Source organism: Hyperolius riggenbachi, chromosome 3 (assembly GCF_040937935.1).
Source record: "Hyperolius riggenbachi isolate aHypRig1 chromosome 3, aHypRig1.pri, whole genome shotgun sequence".
NCBI classification, from domain to species: Eukaryota; Metazoa; Chordata; class Amphibia; order Anura; family Hyperoliidae; genus Hyperolius; species Hyperolius riggenbachi.
This window is the reverse complement of record NC_090648.1, coordinates 122,432,064-122,450,328: the sequence shown is the minus strand read 5'-3', so window position 1 is coordinate 122,450,328 and position 18,265 is coordinate 122,432,064. Positions and strand designations below refer to the sequence as shown.

The 18,265-nt window shown below is 45.5% G+C and overlaps 1 protein-coding gene across 1 annotated transcript in view; it reads right to left on the bottom strand.

Annotated features, from left to right (window-relative positions):
* LOC137562980 (cytosolic purine 5'-nucleotidase-like) overlaps positions 1-18,265 on the bottom strand; it is a 127,494-nt gene that overhangs the window by 17,554 nt on the left and 91,675 nt on the right. The window contains exons 12-14 of the mRNA XM_068274859.1: positions 10,965-11,031; positions 7,598-7,768; positions 5,712-5,763 (exon numbers count right to left, since the gene is read on the bottom strand). Of these exons, the coding sequence (XP_068130960.1) occupies positions 5,712-5,763; positions 7,598-7,768; positions 10,965-11,031 (290 nt within the window). The remainder of the gene's footprint in view (positions 1-5,711; positions 5,764-7,597; positions 7,769-10,964; positions 11,032-18,265) is intronic.

Genomic DNA, 18,265 nt, shown 5'->3' with positions numbered 1-18,265 from the left:
TGAAGGAGAGTGTGGAGTCCAGGGTGACACTTAGACAGCGGGCTTGAGAGGTAGGGCGAATGGTAGTGTGGTTAACAGTGACATGCACATCTGGGAGGTTCGTGGATGGCCGGGGTGGGAAGATCATAAATTCCGTTTTGTCTAGATTTAGTTTCAGGAACCTAGCAGACATCCAGGAGGAGATGGCGGATAGGCAGGAGGAGACCTTGTCCATGGTAGTGGTGGATATGTCAGGGGTGTGGAGGTAGATCTGGGTGTCATCTGCATACAGATGGTAGTTAAAACCCATGGAGGAGATAACCTTGCCAATGGAGGATGTGTATAGGGTGAACAGTAGGGGGCCAAGGACCGAACCTTGGGGGACTCCCACCGAGAGGTGGTTGGGGGTGGACGAGGACTCATTGAATGTGGTCGTGAAGGAGCGGTTGGAGAGGTAGGATGAAAGCCAGGACAGGGCGAGATCGTGAATGCCCAAGGACTGGAGGGACTGGAGGAGTAGGGGATGATCTACTGTGTCAAAAGCTGCTGACAGGTCAAGGAGGAGGAGAATGGAGTATTTACCTTCAGCTTTAGCTAAGGCAAGGTCGTTGACCACTTTGGTGAGAGCAGTTTCGGTTGAGTGGGCAGGCCGAAATCCAGATTGGAGTGGGTCTAGCAGTGAGTTAGCATTGAGGTACTGGGTCAGGCGTTTGTGAACCAGACGCTCAAGGAGTTTTGAGGCAAAGGGGAGGAGGGAGATAGGACGGTAGTTGGAGGGTAGCGAGGGGTCGAGTGAGGGTTTCTTGAGCAGGGGTAGTACAATGGCCTGCTTGAAGTCTGTGGGGAAGGTGCCTGTGGATAGGGAGAGGTTGAACAGGGTAGTGAGGACTGGGGCCAATTCCGTGAAGTGAGGCTGGAGTAAATCCGAAGGGATGGGGTCAAGGGGGGAGGTAGTCGTATGGGAAGTCTGCAGTAGGTGGTTGACTTCCTCGGTGGTAGTAGGAGTGAAGGATGTGAGGGGAGGATAGGGTGGAGGAGGAGCTGGTTGGGAGGGGGTGGGAGGTGAAGATTGGAGATTGGATATTTCCTGGCGGATGGAGACAATTTTGTTGGTGAAGTGGGTGGCTAAATCTGTGGCAGAGAGGGAGGAAACGGAGGGTGGGGGGGTGGGTTTAAGCAGGGAGTTGAAGGTGGCAAAAAGACGCCGGGGGTTGGAAGCTTGTGCTCCGATGAGCTTGGTAAAGTATTCCTGCTTCGCATGAGCAAGGGCAGTGTGGAACTGCAGCAGGTTGGTCTTGTACTGTAGGAAATCCTGGTTAAGTCTAGTTTTTCTCCATTTCCGTTCAGTGGCGCGTGTTTTCCTCTGGAGGATGCGAATATGGGTAGTGCGCCAGGGCTGGGGGTTAGGGGGTCGGTTGTGGCGAAATATTGGTGGAGCAGCTTTCTCTAGGGCTGATGAGAGAGTTTGGCGATACTGAGCTGCAGCAAGATTAGGACAGGTTAGGGTGGGGAGAGTGGAGGAGAGGGCATGGAGGGGGTCAGCAAGGACACTAGGGTTGAGCTTGCGTAGGTCTCGCTGCCATCGACCAGGTGGGTGGGTGGCTAATTTGGAGGTGCCTTCCGTGAGGAGGTTGAAGGTGAGAAGGTGATGGTCTGAGGGTGGAAAGGGTGAAATGTCAAGGTCTGCAATGGTGGTGGATTTAGTGAATACAAGGTCGAGAGTGTGACCTGCAGTGTGAGTGGGGGTGTTGGCGTGTTGTACAAGTCCAAGTGAGTTGGCAATGGTGAGTAGCCGGGTCACAGCAGAGCTCTGGGCTTCATCGATGGGAATATTGAAATCCCCAAGGATGATGGTGGGGAGGTCAGAGGAGAGGATATGAGGGAGCCAGGAGGCAAGGTCATCGAGAAATTGTGGGGTGGAGCCCGGAGGGCGGTATAAGACCGCAACAATGGCAGGGAGGGGGTGGTAGAGGCGAATGGTGTGGGCCTCAAAGGATGTGAATTGTAGAGAGGTAGGTGGTGTGAGGACACGGAAGGTGCAGGATGGGGAGATGAGCAGACCCACCCCTCCCCCGGTCCTGTTGTCTGGTCTGGGGGTGTGACTGAGGTGAAGACCCCCATAGGAGAGGGCAGAGTCAGAGGGGGTGAGCCATGTCTCAGTGAGTGCAAGGATGGTGAGGGATTTGGAGAGGAAGAGGTTGTGGACTGCTGTAAGTTTGTTGCGGACGGATCTGGCATTCCAGAGACCGCAGGGTAGCGGGAGTATGTGTTTGTGGGTGGGATGGATGGAAATAAGGTTGGAGCGAGGATGGGTGTTGAGGTTATTTGTGGACAGAGGGCTGTGAAGTGTATGGAGCAGGTCAGCAGGGGATGCTTGTCTGGCAGCAGGCCATAGATATGTTTTGTTTTAAACCATTCCATTGTTGCCCTGGCTTTATGTTTAGGGTCGTTGTCCTGCTGGAAGGTGAACCTCAGCCCCAGTCTCTAGTCTTTTGCAGTCTCCAAGAGGTTTTCTTCCAAGTTTGCCCTGTATTTGGCTCCATCCATCTTCCCATCAACTCTGACCAGCTATCCTATCCCTGCTGAATAGATGCACCCCCCGAGCATGATGCTGCCACCAGCATATTTGACAGTGGGGATGGTGTGTTCAGAGGGATGTGCAGTGTTAGTTTTCCGCCACACATAACGTTTTGCATTTTGGGCAAAAAGTTCAATTTTGGTCTCATCTGACCAGAGCACCTTCTTCCACATGGTTGCTGTGTCCCCCATATGGCTTGTGGCAAACTGCAAACGGGACTTCTTATGCTTTCTGTTAACAATGCCTTTCTTCTTGCCACTCTTCCATAAAGGCCAACTTTGTACAGTGCATGACTAATAGTTGTCCTATGGACAGAGTCTCCCACCTGAGCTGTAGATCTCTGCAGCTCGTCCAGAGTCACCATGGGCCTCTTGGCTGCATTTCTGATCAGCGCTCTCCTTGTTCGGCCTGTGAGTTTAGGTGGATGGCCTTGTCTTGGTAGGTTTACAGTTGTGCCATACTCCTTCCATTTCTGAATGATCGCTTGAACAGTGCTCTGTGGGATGTTCAAGGCTTTGGAAATCTTTTGGTAGCCTAAGCCTGCTTTAAATTTCTCAAATTGATCCCTGACCTGTCTTGTGTGTTCTTTGGACTTCACAGTGTTGTTGCTCCCAATATTCTCTTAGGCCCAGTGCACACCGAGCGGTTTTTGGAGCGATCCGCCGGCCGCATCCGCCTTTAAAAACGCTTGTCTAATGTATTGCAATGGGATGATGCACACCGGCGGTTTGCGGTTTTTGCCAAGCCGCAAACGCGCCTCCTACTGCGCGTTTGCAGTTTTCGGAAGCGTTTCGTCCTCAATGTAAAGTATAGGAAAAACACAAACCGCTCTGAAAAACGCTAGTTCAGAGCGGTTTGCCAGGCATTTTTGTTACAGTAGCTGTTCAGTAACAGCTTTTACTGTAACAATATGTGTAATCTGCTACACAAAAACGCACGCAAAACCGCTAGGTATGTTTAGAAAACCTCTCTAAACATACCTAGAATCGCTCTGAAATCAGCTCCCAAAACCGCTAGCGTATTGCGGATCTGCTAGCGGTTTTGGTGTGCACTGGGCCTTAGACAACCTCTGAGGCCCTCACAGAGCAGCTGTATTTGTACTGACATTAGATTACATACAGGTGCACTCTATTTAGTCATTAGCACTCATCAGGCAATGTGTATAGGCAACTGACTGCACTCAGATCAAAGGGGGCCAAATAATTATGCACACACCACTTTGCAGTTATTTATTTGTAAAAAATGTTCGGAATCATGTATGATTTTCGTTCCACTTCTCATGTGTACACCACTGTGTGTTGGTATTTCATGTGGAATTCCAATAAAATTGATTTATGTTTGTGGCAGTAATAGTACAAAATGTGGAAAACTTCAAGGGGGCTGAATACTTTTGCAACCCACTGTATGTAATAGCTCCCATACAGGTACATTTTGAACTACAGTAGAGCCCGTTATCCAGCACAGGCAGTGATTGACTGATAATGCATAGGTGGCCTCTATATAACAGTAATCCCCCTCCCCCCCCCCCCCCCCCAGGCCTCTATCTCACTAATGCAGAGCAGGACACAGCAGAACACACATACAAAGGCCTCAGGCGCCATCCACTTTTCTTCTTACAGTTGCCAGCTGCTCTGCTGCATCCTCCTTGCGGCTCCTAATGTGTGTCAGGTGACACATCAGAAGCCGTACAGAGGCTGCAGCAGAACATCTGGTAGCTACAAGAACGGAAGAGGATTGCGTCTGGAGCTCTGGTATGTGTTTTCCACTGTGCACTGCTCTGTATTAATGAGTTACAGGGAGAACTTTCATAATAGATTACTTGAGAGTGCCAGTTACCGTAGCTGAGTTCCAGATAACTGATATTCTACTCTATTGAAATTTTTATCTCTTCCCTGCACTCAGATGTGTTTTTTCCTCCACACAAAGTATTATAATCTCTACATACTTAATAGTAGAGGTTCGGCTACAGTCCCCCCTGCAGTTTGACTGCAAGAAAACTGTTATTTAGCCCTGCATTTTTAATCTTTACAGTAAAAAAAACAGCCTAGTTGAAAATGAATTGGTACTGTACATGTATTTATCTCATCACGTTACATGTCACTTCAGGTACCCTTTATATGGCTGCAGAACCTGGGCCCAGGTAAAGATGACTTCATGCCATGTATAATTCCTGTGGGTATACGTTTGCTACTCTGCAGTACAGATGGTCAGAAGCACAGGAATAATGTCACATTGCTCCTGATTCTCCACACTGGGGCAGTGGAGGCCTATAACTTACACAAACCCCGGAGAATGCCCGGTTCCCATGGCAGTTGTGCCTGAGGCAAATAATCAAATATGCTATACATAAAATGCCTGACCAAATCAACAATGCCACTAGCCGTTTTTGGCCATTTCAGGAACTATGAAAAAGATAAGAGGGTTGCAGCCCTGTCAGTGGAATTAACTTTCTTTCCCATAGTTAAACTAATGGAAGAGGTGGAATATGGAGATAATTGGGAGGGGAATCGGTTGCTTCTTCATCTGGCACCAAGGGCAAACAGAGCTCTGGATTAATGTAGAAGGGAACCAAGCAGATATTAAGGGAGAGATGAGTATCATATTTCTCCCCATTTCAAAATGTAATGCCAACGTTATGCTTTAAAACCTCCTTAAAGGTAATCCAGAGTCAGGCTCAGGACAGAAAGCCACAGAACAGGGTGGTAATCCCGTGCCTGAGTGAGTTTCATGCAGGAGCTGCTGCGGTATGTCTTGCCTCTTGTTTTAGGGTCTAAAAGCTTGTAAAAAAAATTGCATGGCTTTTAGACCTTCAATCTGGAAATAATCATAATGCCAGGGAGGTTACCTTACAGAATATGCTTTTAGACTGTCCTGCCCAGTGAAGGATTATGTTGAAATGGGGCCCTAGGCAAGGTAATTCCTTTAGGTCCCCCTTATGGTTTTTTCAGTAAGCTGAGGTAAAGAGGGGTCAAAGAAAGTAGTAGGTGGGCCCCCTGATGACCACTAGATGATCCTGCTCTGGTTCTGCCAATGGATGCAGCACTTGTATAGTTTTATCAACACATGGAATTTTACCTTTTTTTGTATTTCAGTATTTTTTTGTCATTTATGCTCAGCATTCAGGGGAAGTGTGAGTGATTTTGGTGAGACTTACTGATATAACTGAGTCAGCAGAATATCCAGGCCCTTCAGTTCACTGAAAAGTTCTGAAAAACAAGGTTTTATGAGTGTTCGTACTATAAATATGGTTTGCTGACAAAAAGAATACATACAACTTATTCAAAAAGGAAGATAGACTCAGAAAGAGGAGTTCCCCATATCACCAGAGAATTGGATCTTAAAAGGAGAGCTTGTATTGTGTCTTGCTTTTAAAACATACAACCTACCTATATTTTTTAGTATTTCCTAAATTGCCTCTCTGGTTAGTTGTCTGACAATTTAATGTCCCAGAAGTCAGTCAGTCCTCCTGAAATTCTGAGGACTAGGCTGGGTTTTTCTAACCACTTAGTGTCAAGCAATTTCGTCCAAGCAGAACCTGCCCATATTATGTATGGAGTTCCCAGCCAGTCATGGACCCATCCATTTACCTGGGTCTTCATTGTTGGATTGGTGGCTGAATTTAATGGAATTGATGGGTGTAATATATTTTCATCAGAAGCCAGAGATAGGAGTGATCAATTCAAGTAGGATTTCTCCAGCAAGGCAAATTCATAGAGGATTTTGGTCAGGTGATAGATATGCAAGTCTCTGATTTGCTAGTCATGATCATGTGCTAAAGCAGGATGTGATCGCAGCAAATCATAGCTTTGCAAATCTATCAGCTGACCAAACAAATCACATGCTTCTCCATGAGTTCTCCTAGACATGACCATCACTAATGATTAAATTACTAGGTGATCAGCTTGCTGATTGGTGGATCACTCTTGTAGTCTGATTATGGCCAGCCTATAAAACACATACAAATGTTTACGTGTTCACGTTGACCTCGGAGAAATAAAAAACTTAGAAAGAAGTTGAGTGCCACAAAGTTTAAATGAGCCATCCAGCTTAAAAGTGAACTTTGATACAGTTTAAACTATTATAATACCAAAGTAGATTGCTCATAAATTAAAAAAACGTACAGTTGTTTGGGAAAAAGTTATGTCAAGACTTCACATTGACCAAGAACAATGGACCATTGGGGAATCCCTGTGGGAGATTCAAAGAAGTGCTTGCTGTGGCTTCCTTTCAGAACAGTATAGTAGCAGTATTTGGCAGTGTGGATGGTTGTCATGTGGTCTATATCAGTTTTATAGAAGATCCCAGAGAATTACAATGATTGGGACAGTCCATAAAACTAAGATTTCATTCCACTGGGAGGGGGTAAAACAACTGGGAGGCTGTTTATTACCTTTACTAAAAGGGTCTTTCAGATTCCACCATGTGTCCCCACCTTACTATTACTATTATAACACCCTCTCTTAGGCAACGCAGTGCAGAGTTGTAGCATTGTGTATCTTTATGGAGCAGAAAAGGAATTAGCTAGTGTCTGCATATTTGGATAGAAGTGTGCCACAATGGCGGTCACTGCAACATTAGGGCTCTTTAGAAGACCTTGACAAAAGGTCTCTACAAGGCCCTCAAGGCCCATACACACGTCGGATTTGCGCGAACGACGGGTCATTTGAACGTTCCGTCGTTCGCACGTTTCCACATGAAATCCGGCGTGTGTACAGACTATCGTTCGGGAGATAAGACTGGTTACCAGCGATCCGCCCGGCGGATCGTTGGTAACCAGTCTTATCTCCCGAACGATAGTCTGTACACACGCCGGATTTCATGCGGAAACGTGCGAACGACAGAACGTTCAAACGACCCGTCGTTCGCGCAAATCCGACGTGTGTATGGGCCTTTAGAAACATCATCTGTACAGCATAACACGCCGGATTTCATGCGGAAACGTGCGAACGACGGAACGTTCAAACGACCCGTCGTTCGCGCAAATCCGACGTGTGTATGGGCCTTTAGAAACATCATCTGTACAGCATAATGGGCACTAACCGCTTTTCTCAGTCCAGATATTAAGCTCCTTAGCCAGTTCAGGCACAACAAGAAATGTCCTCCATCCCTGCCTTTTCTTTGACTTCAGAATGTCCCCAAATATGTGATCTCCCACGTAGAGAATTTCCTTCCCCTTCACTCCAAGCAGGTCACATATAATGTCTGATGAACCTACGGAAGAGACATTAATGAGGCACAGTCTGTGCAAATCCACTACTTCAGGAAAGATCTATCAAGCTTATATGAAACAGAACCCTACCCTACACATATACGTTCAGTGGCGTAGCTAAGGAGCTGTGGGCCCGATGCAAGTTTTACAATGGGGCCCCCCAAGCACTCTATACATAAAAATTGATACGGCGCACCAAAACCTTCCAATGGCAACTACAGTGTTAGAGGTGCAAGAAGGGGATGGGGAGCAGTTTGTTACTGATTACCACTATTCAAAGTATCTATAGAAGTGATTACTATGAGCACAGGACCAATAAAGAGCTAATACTGTAGTTGAGGGAGGGCCCTTCGGGGCCCCGATGCGGTTGCTACTTCTGCACCCCCTATTGCTACGCCCCTGTATATGTTCATATAGGGTGGTGGAGGTATAGCTATGGCTGCTTCAATCAGGCTAGGAACACACTTGTGTGAGCGTGTTCATGGGTTTGTGGTGCGCTACTTAAAGGGACACTTAAGCCAGAAAAAAAATGAGTTTCACTCACCTTGGGCTTCTACCAGCCCCCTGCAGCAGTCCTGTGCCCTCGCAGCCACTCACTAATCCTCTGGTCCCCCGCTGCCAGCTAGTTTCGTTTTTGCCGACAGGCCACGCGTATCTTTTTCCGCATTCCCGACTGTAATTAGCGCTATTGCGGGCCGCAACGCGTACAAAAATACGCGTTACCGCATTACGCACACATAGATATGCGGCAATCCGTATTTTTGTATGCATTGCGGTCCGCAATAGCGCTAATTACAGTCGGGAATGCGGAGAAAGATACGGGTGGCCAGTCCTGACGGGCCTGTCGGCAAAAACAAAACTAGCTGGCAGCGGGGGACCAGAGGATTACTGAGTGGCTGCGAGGGCACAGGACTGCTGCAGGGGACTGGTAGAAGCCCCAGGTGAGTAAAACTCATTTTTTTTTCTGGCTTAAAGAGACTCCGTAACAAAAATTGCATCCTGTTTTTTATCATCCTACAAGTTCCAAAAGCTATTCTAATGTGTTCTGGCTTACTGCAGCACTTTGTACTATCACAGTCTCTGTAATAAATCAACTTATCTATCTCTTGTCAGACTTGTCAGCCTGTGTCTGGAAGGCTGCCAAGTTCTTCAGTGTTGTGGTTCTGCTATGAACTCCGCCTTCCAGGCCCCTCTATGCACACTGCCTGTGTGTTATTTACATTAGAGCAGCTTCTCTCTTCTCTCTTATCTTTTACAAGCTGGATAAATCGTCCTCTGAGCTGGCTGGGCTTTCACATAGTGAGGAATTACAGACAAGGGCAAAGCTGTTTGCAGGAAGAAAAGAGCAGCCTGAAACTTCAGTGCATGAGAGATGCAGGGGGAAAGAAACACACAAATGATCTCTTGAGATTCAAAAGGAAGGCTGTATACAGCCTGCTTGTGTATGGATGTATTTTCTATGTGTGGACATACTGTACATCAACCTACTTCCTGTTTTGGTGGCCATTTTGTTTGTTTATAAACAAACTTTTTAAAACTGTTTTTAACCACTTTTAATGCGGCGGGGAGCGGCGAAATTGTGACAGAGGGGAATAGGAGATGTCCCCTAACGCACTGGTATGTTTACTTTTGTGTGATTTTAACAATACAGATTCTCTTTAAGGTTCACTTTAAGTTCTGCGTTTGCTTTTTGTGAGCTGTCCATTGACTATAATGGTGAGAGTGGAAGTAGGCCTTTTGAGGTGTGCTGCAAAACACGCACAATTGTAACGTGTGTTCCCTGCCTCAGACTTTCATATCCAGAAGTCCAAATGCAACATGACTGGGCAGGGTATTCTTCAGACTTTAAAAAACAAGAGCCTTAGAGAAGATGGTAAAGTTGCACGGTATAGCAGTAGAGTTTTCTTCATAAAAGGTACCGTAGTTACTTTAAACTAAATTTGTGAGTGTATAACTGCAGTTGAGCACTGAATGTTTTCTTTTATCTGGACATTTGCATAGCATGGACCCTTGCTGGACCAGGTGAGCCCCTGCACTGTTGTCTTGTTGGACCCCAGTTTTCGCTTGTGTACTAAATCAATGCACTAAATAAAGTACTATACACCAGGGGTGCCCACACTTTTTCGGCTCGCGAGCTACTTTAAAATTTGCCGAGGCCAGGAGATCTACCAACGGTTTAAATGCTAAGCACACCCCCCCCCCCCCCCCACGTAGGTTAGCCAGGTATATGTGCCTGCAGCATAGGTTACATGCCCTCAGTATAGGTTAGCCAGATATATGGGCCCTCAGTGTAGATTAGCCAGGTATATGGGCCCTCAGTGTACGTTAGCCAGGTATATGGGCCCCCAGTGTATGTTAGCCATGTATATGGGCCCCCAGTGTAGGTTAGCCAGGTATATGGGCCCCCAGTGTAGGTTAGCCAGGTATATGGGCCCTCAGTGTATGTTAGCCAGGTATATGGGCCCTCAGTGCAGTTAGCCAGGTATATGGGCCCCCAGTGTATGTTAGCCAGGTATATGGGCCCTCAGTGTAGTTAGCCAGGTATATGGGCCCTCAGTGTAGTTAGCCAGGTATATGGGCCCTCAGTGTAGTTAGCCAGGTATATGGGGCCCCCAGTGTAGGTTAGCCAGGTATATGGGCCCCCAGTGTAGGTTAGCCAGGTATATCAGCCCTCCAGGCATATGTACCTGCAGCGTAGGTTAGCAGGCAGGCAGAGGAGAAGAGGCGGCGAGGAGAGACTCTGGCAGGCCAATGGGATGCAGGGGAGAAGCGGCGGCGAAGAGAGAGGCGGCGCGGCCGCTACGTCATGGCTGGGGGCGGCGCCGGGCACGTTACAAGCACGCACGTTGCAGGCTGCCCGTCGCCACCCCCAGCCATGACGTAGCGGCCGCACCGCCTCTCTCCGCCCTCTCTCCTCGCCTGCATCCTTATTGGCCAGCAGCTAAACACGATGAGCTGCTGGCCGCAACAAACATTTATGAGACGGCCGCGATCTACCAAGAAGGCGGTCGCGATCTACCGGTAGATCGCGATCGACCTATTGGGCAGCCCTGCTATACACCATTATCGGTCCAAGCACAAAACAATTTTTGGAGCTCAAGAACAGAACAAGAGTTCCACCTGTTTAATACAAATGCTATGATAATAGTACCCTTGTCCAGATTTCTGAAGCTTGTAACTTAGAAACAAGAAACTTACCTCCAGAGTATACTGTACATTGCTGGAGAGGGCCTGTGTAGGTGCCAATCCTTAATTTCCCATTATCCTGCAACACAAAATAGTTTATGTAAACATAGCAAGAATCTGAGTTGCGTCCTTTCCTTCAAAGTCATCCTAGCAATGGCCAATGGGATGCAAATAATTCTGCGTTGAAGGAAAGGTTATCACATTTTTTATTACCACCAAATCAATAAATAAATGATTGTTTATTACAGTGTGAACAAATAATGTGAATAAACTAATCTCACAGTACACAATAATCAGCACGGTAGTGGATAGAACTCTTGCCTTGCCGTGCTGGGTCCCCAGTTCGCAATCCAGCTAGGGCACTAGACGTACAGAGTTTGCATGTTCTCCCTGTGTCTGCGTGGTTTCCTCCGAGCACTCTGATTACCTCCCACATCCAGGCCAGGTCCATAAAGCAACCTGAATCACATGATTTAGGGCAGCAGGCTTTAGGCAAAGCCAGAAAACAGGGCACCGCGGCTGTCTTGGGTAAAAGGGCATAGCCATAGGTGCCCATCAGGTGCGTAACTAGACGTAATAGGGCCCCTCTGCAAAAATGATAGCATGAAACCCCTTTTTCCCCAAACCCCACAGGATCGAGAGCCAGCTAAAGGCAGCAGAGAGTGTTCTCCTGTGAAGCAGCCTCTGGAAGCAGGGAAAAAATTACACACACTCCTGCACACGGTTTTTGTGAGTGAATGGGGAGGTTACTTTGCTAATTGGCTGCACTTGCGGTTGGGGAGAGGGAGGTGGAGGGGCCCCTAAAGCCTCTGGGCCCCTCTGCGATGGTAGGGGTCACAGGGGTGATTGTTACGCCCATGGTGCCCATTGTAAATGCCAAAAAGCCGTGATTTGCAGAAATTTGGGGACCTGGAGGGACCTGATAAAATAGTGGCCACCGAGGCTTCTCGCTATGCAAATTGTGGTTTTACTATGTAAAACCGCAATTTGCATAGCGGGAAGCCTTAGCTGCCTCTATTTTAGGGCACCCAAATTTCCACACATTGCCACAAATCGTGGCTTTCTGGTGGGAGGAGATTAAGGTTTAGGCGACATGAAGGGGGGTGGTTAGTGTTAGGTTTCACTAGGGGTGGGGGATTAAGGGTTAGGCACCACCAGGGGGGTTTTAAGGGTTAGGTAGAGGGAGAGTTAAGGAATAGGTATCGGTAGGATAAAGATTACCGATATTTTACTGTCGGAATTAATTAGTAGAATATCAGTAATTTTACCGTTATTCTACTAGTGGCAATCCCCGTGCCCTTTTTTCCAGGTGCCTTTATTACATGAATGCAGCTATAGGGGCAGCACCAGAAGCAAAAAGTGTCTCACTGCCCAGGCGAGTGAGGACATCGGAGAAATAGGAATAAGAGAAGTCAGACTGTGATGGTAGAGCAGTGTCAGAGTGGTAGAAAAAGGAGGCGGTGGAGCACAGAAAGCAATAGGATGTGTGGAGGAGGAGGAGTCTGAAGGACAATGGCGATGAATCAAGGCAAGACTATATTCAGAGCAGGATTTAAGCCAAGGCCACATAGGCCATGGCCTTGGGCACCATAGGATCAAGGGTGGGTGGACAGCAGGCTATTCTAAGGGGAAGGGTCACCTAGCTAAGTAAGCTGGAGGGAGGGGGGTCATCAGGATATTTATATAGAAGTGTGTGGGGGGGGTTCATCTGCCTTCCTATACTAGAGGAAGGGGTCATCAGGATACCTATACTAGGGAAAAGGGGGTAATCAGGCTACCTGTACTGGAGGGAAGGGGCAATGGGCTACCTATACTGGAGGGAAGGGGAAGGATCATCTGGCTATCTATACTAAAGGGGGGCTGCTGCTGACAGTGGCCTTGGGCAGTAAAGAGTATAAATCCGGCCCTGGCTATATATACTCTGTAAAACGCTACAGCCGATCTGGGTATTCTGTATTACATGATCGAATGAAGGTCATATAGGGCACAGCCAGCTTAGCGCTTCTATCACATCCTGCTGCCAGCCCAGATTCTTGAAAACTGCCCATGATCATCTGAGATCTCTTCTTTCCAGCTCTGGTCCTGTAACTGGATCTCCCTGTTTTTCACCGATCTTGGTATGAGATCACACACTAGAACTCTCCTCTTTATTGGGATACTTTTAGTGGTACTGAACATCTCAACGGTATTCCAGCTCTCAGAAATTCCCATCACAACACGGGGGCTAATTATATGATTGGAAATAGATCCTACAGATTAGCAGTCTATTTCAGAATACCCACTGGCATACCTTTCTCAATATCCATAGAACAAAAGCAAGCAAGGCTCTCCAATAAGCTTTTCTATAATATTTTCCATTTATATATCTACTAGCTGGTCGCCCGGTGTTGCCCGGGTATGTAATTGGCTAGTGTTAGCTCTGTCCACTTTTTCTAATCCTAACACACAATTACTCAATGATGACCTAGTTTGTGAGCTTTGCGGTCTTTGGCATCAATAATTGGCATTGAAATGAAATAAATCTAATTGGCTGTGGCTCCACTCCTTTGAAAATCAATAGGTGAATTGTAATTATCTTTTGTAGGCTCCACCCACTTTTCTGAATATTAATCCCAGTCACCCAGTGACCAACTGTGCAAAGTTTAAGACCCCTGCCATTGACAGACAGTGTAAGAATGGCTGCAGTTTACATTCTGGCAATTAAATTTGTATTTTTCTCCACCCACTGATGTCCTAATGTTTCCCAGGTATGTATTTGGCTGCTGTTGGCTGTGGCCACTTTTTCTAACCATAACACACAATTGTCAATAGTCAATGACCAAGTTTGTGAGATTTGTGGTCTTTGGCATGAATCATTTTCATTGAAATGAAACACATCTGATTCACTGTTTGTGGCCCCACCCCTTTTCTAAATATTTAATCAATGATCAACTGTACCAGGTTTGAGGCTTGTGCCATTAACAGTGCAAAAATGGCAGCAATTAAATATTTGCCTTGAAAATCAATAGGTGAATTGTGATTGTTTTTTGTAGGCTCCACCCACTTTTCTGAATAGTAATCCCAGTCACCCAGTGACCAACTGTGCAAAGTTTTAGAACCCTACAATTAATAGTGTAAGAATGGCTGCAGTTTACATTTTCCCAGTGAAATTTGTGTTTGTCTCCGCCCACTGAAGACTCGGCATTGCCCAGGTATGTATTTGGCTGGTGCTGGCTCCGCCCACTTTTTCTAACCCTAACATAAAATTACTTAATGACCAAGTTTGTGAGCTTTGCGGTCTTTGGCATCAATAATTTGCATTGAAATAAAATAAATCTGATTGGCTGTGGCTCCACCCCTTTTCTGAATTTGAACCCCAATCACCCAATGGTCAACTGTACCAGGTACAGGTGATTAACAGTGCAAGAATGGCATCAATTAAATATTCCCCTTAAAGATTAATAGGTGGATTTTGATTGGCTTTTGTAGGCTCCACCCACTTTTCTGAATATTACTCTCAGTCACCGAGTGACCAACTGTGCAAAGTTTGAGAACCCTACCATTAAAAGTGTAAGAATTGCTGCAGTTTACATTTTCTCCGTGAAATTTGTATTTGTCTCCGCCTACTGATGACCCGGCATTGCCCGATTATGTATTTGGCTGGTGTTGGCTGCGCCCACTTTCCTAACCCTAACACACAATTAATCAATTACTCAATGACCAAGTTTGTGAGCTTTGCGGTCTTTGTCATCAATAACCTGCATTAAAATGAAACAAATCAGGTTGTTTAGGGGTTCCACCCCCTTATATAAATTTAAACCCCAGTCACGCAATGATTAACTGTACCAGGTTTGAGGCTTGTGCCATTAACAGTGCAAGAATGGCAGCAATGAAATATTCCCCTGAAAAATCAATAGGTAATTTTTGATTGTTTTTTGTAGGCTCCACCCACTTTTCTGAATATTAACCCCAGTCACCCAGTAACCAACTGTGCAAAGTTTGAGAACCCTACCATTAGCAGTGTAAGAATGGCTGCTGTTTACATTTTCCCAGTAAAATTTGTATTTGTCTCCGCCCACTTATGACCCTGCGTTGCCCGCTTATGTATTTGGCTGGTGTTGGCTGTGCCCATTTTCCTAACCCTAACACACAATTAATCAATTACTCAATTACCAAGTTTGTGAGCTTTGCAGTGTTTGGCAACAATAATTTGCATTGGAATGAAACAAATCTGATTGGCTACTTGTGGCTCCACCCCCTTTCTGAAATTAAACCCCAGTCACCCAATGATTAACTATACCAGGTTTGAGGCTTGTGCCATTAACAGTGCAAGAATGGCAGAAATGTAAATATTCCCCTTGAAAATCAATAGGTGAATTTAGATTGGCTTTTATAGGCTCCAACCACTTTTCTGAATAATAATGCTAGTCACCCAACAACCAACTGTGCAAAGATTGAGAACCCTACCATTAACAGTGTAAGAAAAACAAAAGTTTGCTTTCTTAAAACAGAAAGAATTTGCAATAATTCAGATTGGAGTGAGCTTGAGATGTCTCCCAGTGCATCACTGCTGAATATATGCAAATTTACCATTGTTACCCTTAGAAGCTAAACACACCTCCAGAATCGCTGGAATGCAATGATGTGTCAGTTTGTTAATTTGTACAGAGCCATAATAATCCAACATGCATACAGACTGTTTTGGATTGTTTGATCCTCATCAGTGCATGGCATAGATTAACGTGGCTCTATGCAGTAGGGCTTGTAACACCGAGAGGTACAGACTAACCAGCAAGCTCATGGTGACCCAGAACTCATTGGAGTGTGTAAGGGACTACAATGGTCCTAAAAGCCCCCTTACTAAGTTGTTAAGAAAAACAAAAGTTTGCTTTCTTAAAACAGAAAGAATTTACGATAATTCAGGTTGGAGTGTGCTTGAGATGTCTCCCAGTGCATCACTGCTGAATATATGCAAATTAACCATTCTACCCTTAGAGGCTAAACACACCTCCAGTGTAACAGTGTAAGAATGGCTGCAGTTTACATTTTCCAGTGAAATTTGTATTTGTCTCTTTTTGGTTATGGGAATAAAAAGTATCCTATACTTTATTCCAGGTAGTGTACTATGTGTGTGCCAAATTTCATTTAAATCCGTTCAGCCGTTTTTGCGTGATCGAGTAACAAACATCCAAACATCCGAACTTTCCCATTTATTATATTAGTAGGATAGATTGATTGTTTTACTTTACTTTATATTGAGAAACTGGAAAACAAAGGACACACAAAGTTCCTCAGGGCTAAAGAACACCGGGATCCAGCAGACCTGCCCTGGATTTTTTAGGAATTATTTGGTATCAGCTGACAAGTGTTTGCATCCATTGTCTGGCTCATGTCAGACCACATTAAGGTTTTCTCAAAAATTAATGCCTTAGTGATTATGTGAAATGCAGTCATTTCCAAGTAGGCATGGGGAGAACTTTTTTTTTTAACTATTACAAAAAAAAAAAAACCTAAAACTTGAAATACAACATATAAAATGTAGATTTCACCTAGAGTAAAATGCACTAGTAATGCACAGCAACTAGTAAAACTGACAGGCTTTGGACTAGTCTATATTCCTATGGAAGTGTAATGCTTGTGTGCATAAGCAATACTGTCTGTTTACAAATCACAAGTATAATGCCTGGGGGTTATACTTTGACTACCCAGAGCAACAAGACTGGTAGCTGATTAATGGAAGAGGCTACACAGGCTGCCCAGAGCAACTGCAGCTCTAGGCTTCCGATATCGCTACAAATAAGACGTAATGGAAGCGCAGTGCGATGTTGCGCTGCCTTAGCGATAGCAAGCATTCAGACAGGTACAAGACAGGACTATAGATTGGAGTGTAACTAGACAAGTAAGACACAATGGCAGCGCAGTGCGATTTTGCGCTGCCTTAGCGATAGCAAGCATTCAGACAGGTACAAGACAGGACTATAGATTGAAGCGTAACTAGACAAGTAAGACACAATGGCAGCACAGTGCGATGTTGCGCTGCCTTAGTGATAGCAAGCATTTAGACAGGTACAAGACATGACTATAGATTGGAGCGTAACTAGTAGCAACCGCAGCTCACAGTCACGTTCGCAGAAGCAGAGCAAGCTGGCTAACAACAGTCACCAGCAAGCATCCACACAGGCAAGACTACAGGAAAGAACGTAACTAATAGCAACACAACTATGCTAGCTAAGCACGGGAGGTCACGATAAGCTCAACCTAACGAAACATGCTAAACTGACTAGCTAACACAGTAGCTGAAAAATCTCCGTAACTCGAATAAAGAAAATAACAAACGACTCAACTAATGGATAAATATATATTAGCAAGTCTGCATATATATTTATCAAGAACTAGCTAAAGCACAAGTAATAAGGTCGCATTGAACTACAATAGCAGAACTATACAGAGTAGCAGAGTGCCTAGCAGACCAGCATAGTGATCGCTATGATGGGCGAGGTCTAAAAGGGGAGACAGACTTTTATGACGGCATCAACCAATGGATGCAAGCATGCAAACCTCCACACAGCTGAATGGTAATCACGCAATCCTGAACTGGCTTGATTACCATTTGCTAGCTGGTTGTGAATGCAAAGGACTCCGATAGGAAATACAGTGGCTTGCAAAAGTATTCGGCCCCCTTGAAGTTTTCCACATTTTGTCACATTACTGCCACAAACATGAAACAATTTTATTGGAATTCCACGTGAAAGACCAATACAAAGTGTACAGGTGTACATGTGAGAAGTGGAACCAAAATCATACATCATTCCAAACATTTTTTACAAATAAATAACTGCAAAGTGGGGTGTGCGTAATTATTCGGCCCTCTGAGTCAATACTTTGTAGAACCACTTTTTGCTGAAATTGCAGCTGCCAGTCTTTTAGGGTATGTCTCTACCAGCTTTGCACATCTAGAGACTGAAATCCTTGCCCATTCTTCTTTGCAAAACAGCTCCAGCTCAGTCAGATTAGATGGACAGCGTTTGTGAACAGCAGTTTTCAGATCTTGCCACAGATTCTCGATTGGATTTAGATCTGGACTTTGACTGGGCCATTCTAACACATAGATATGTTTTGTTTTAAACCATTCCATTGCTGTCCTGGCTTTATGTTTAGGGTCATTGTCCTGCTGGAAGGTGAACCTCCGCCCCAGTCTCAAGTCTTTTGCAGTCTCCAAGAGGTTTTCTTCCAAGTTTTCCCTGTATTAGGCTCCATCCATCTTCCCATCAACTCTGACCAGCTTCCCTGTCCCTGCTGAAGAGATGCACCCACCGAGCATGATGCTGTCACCA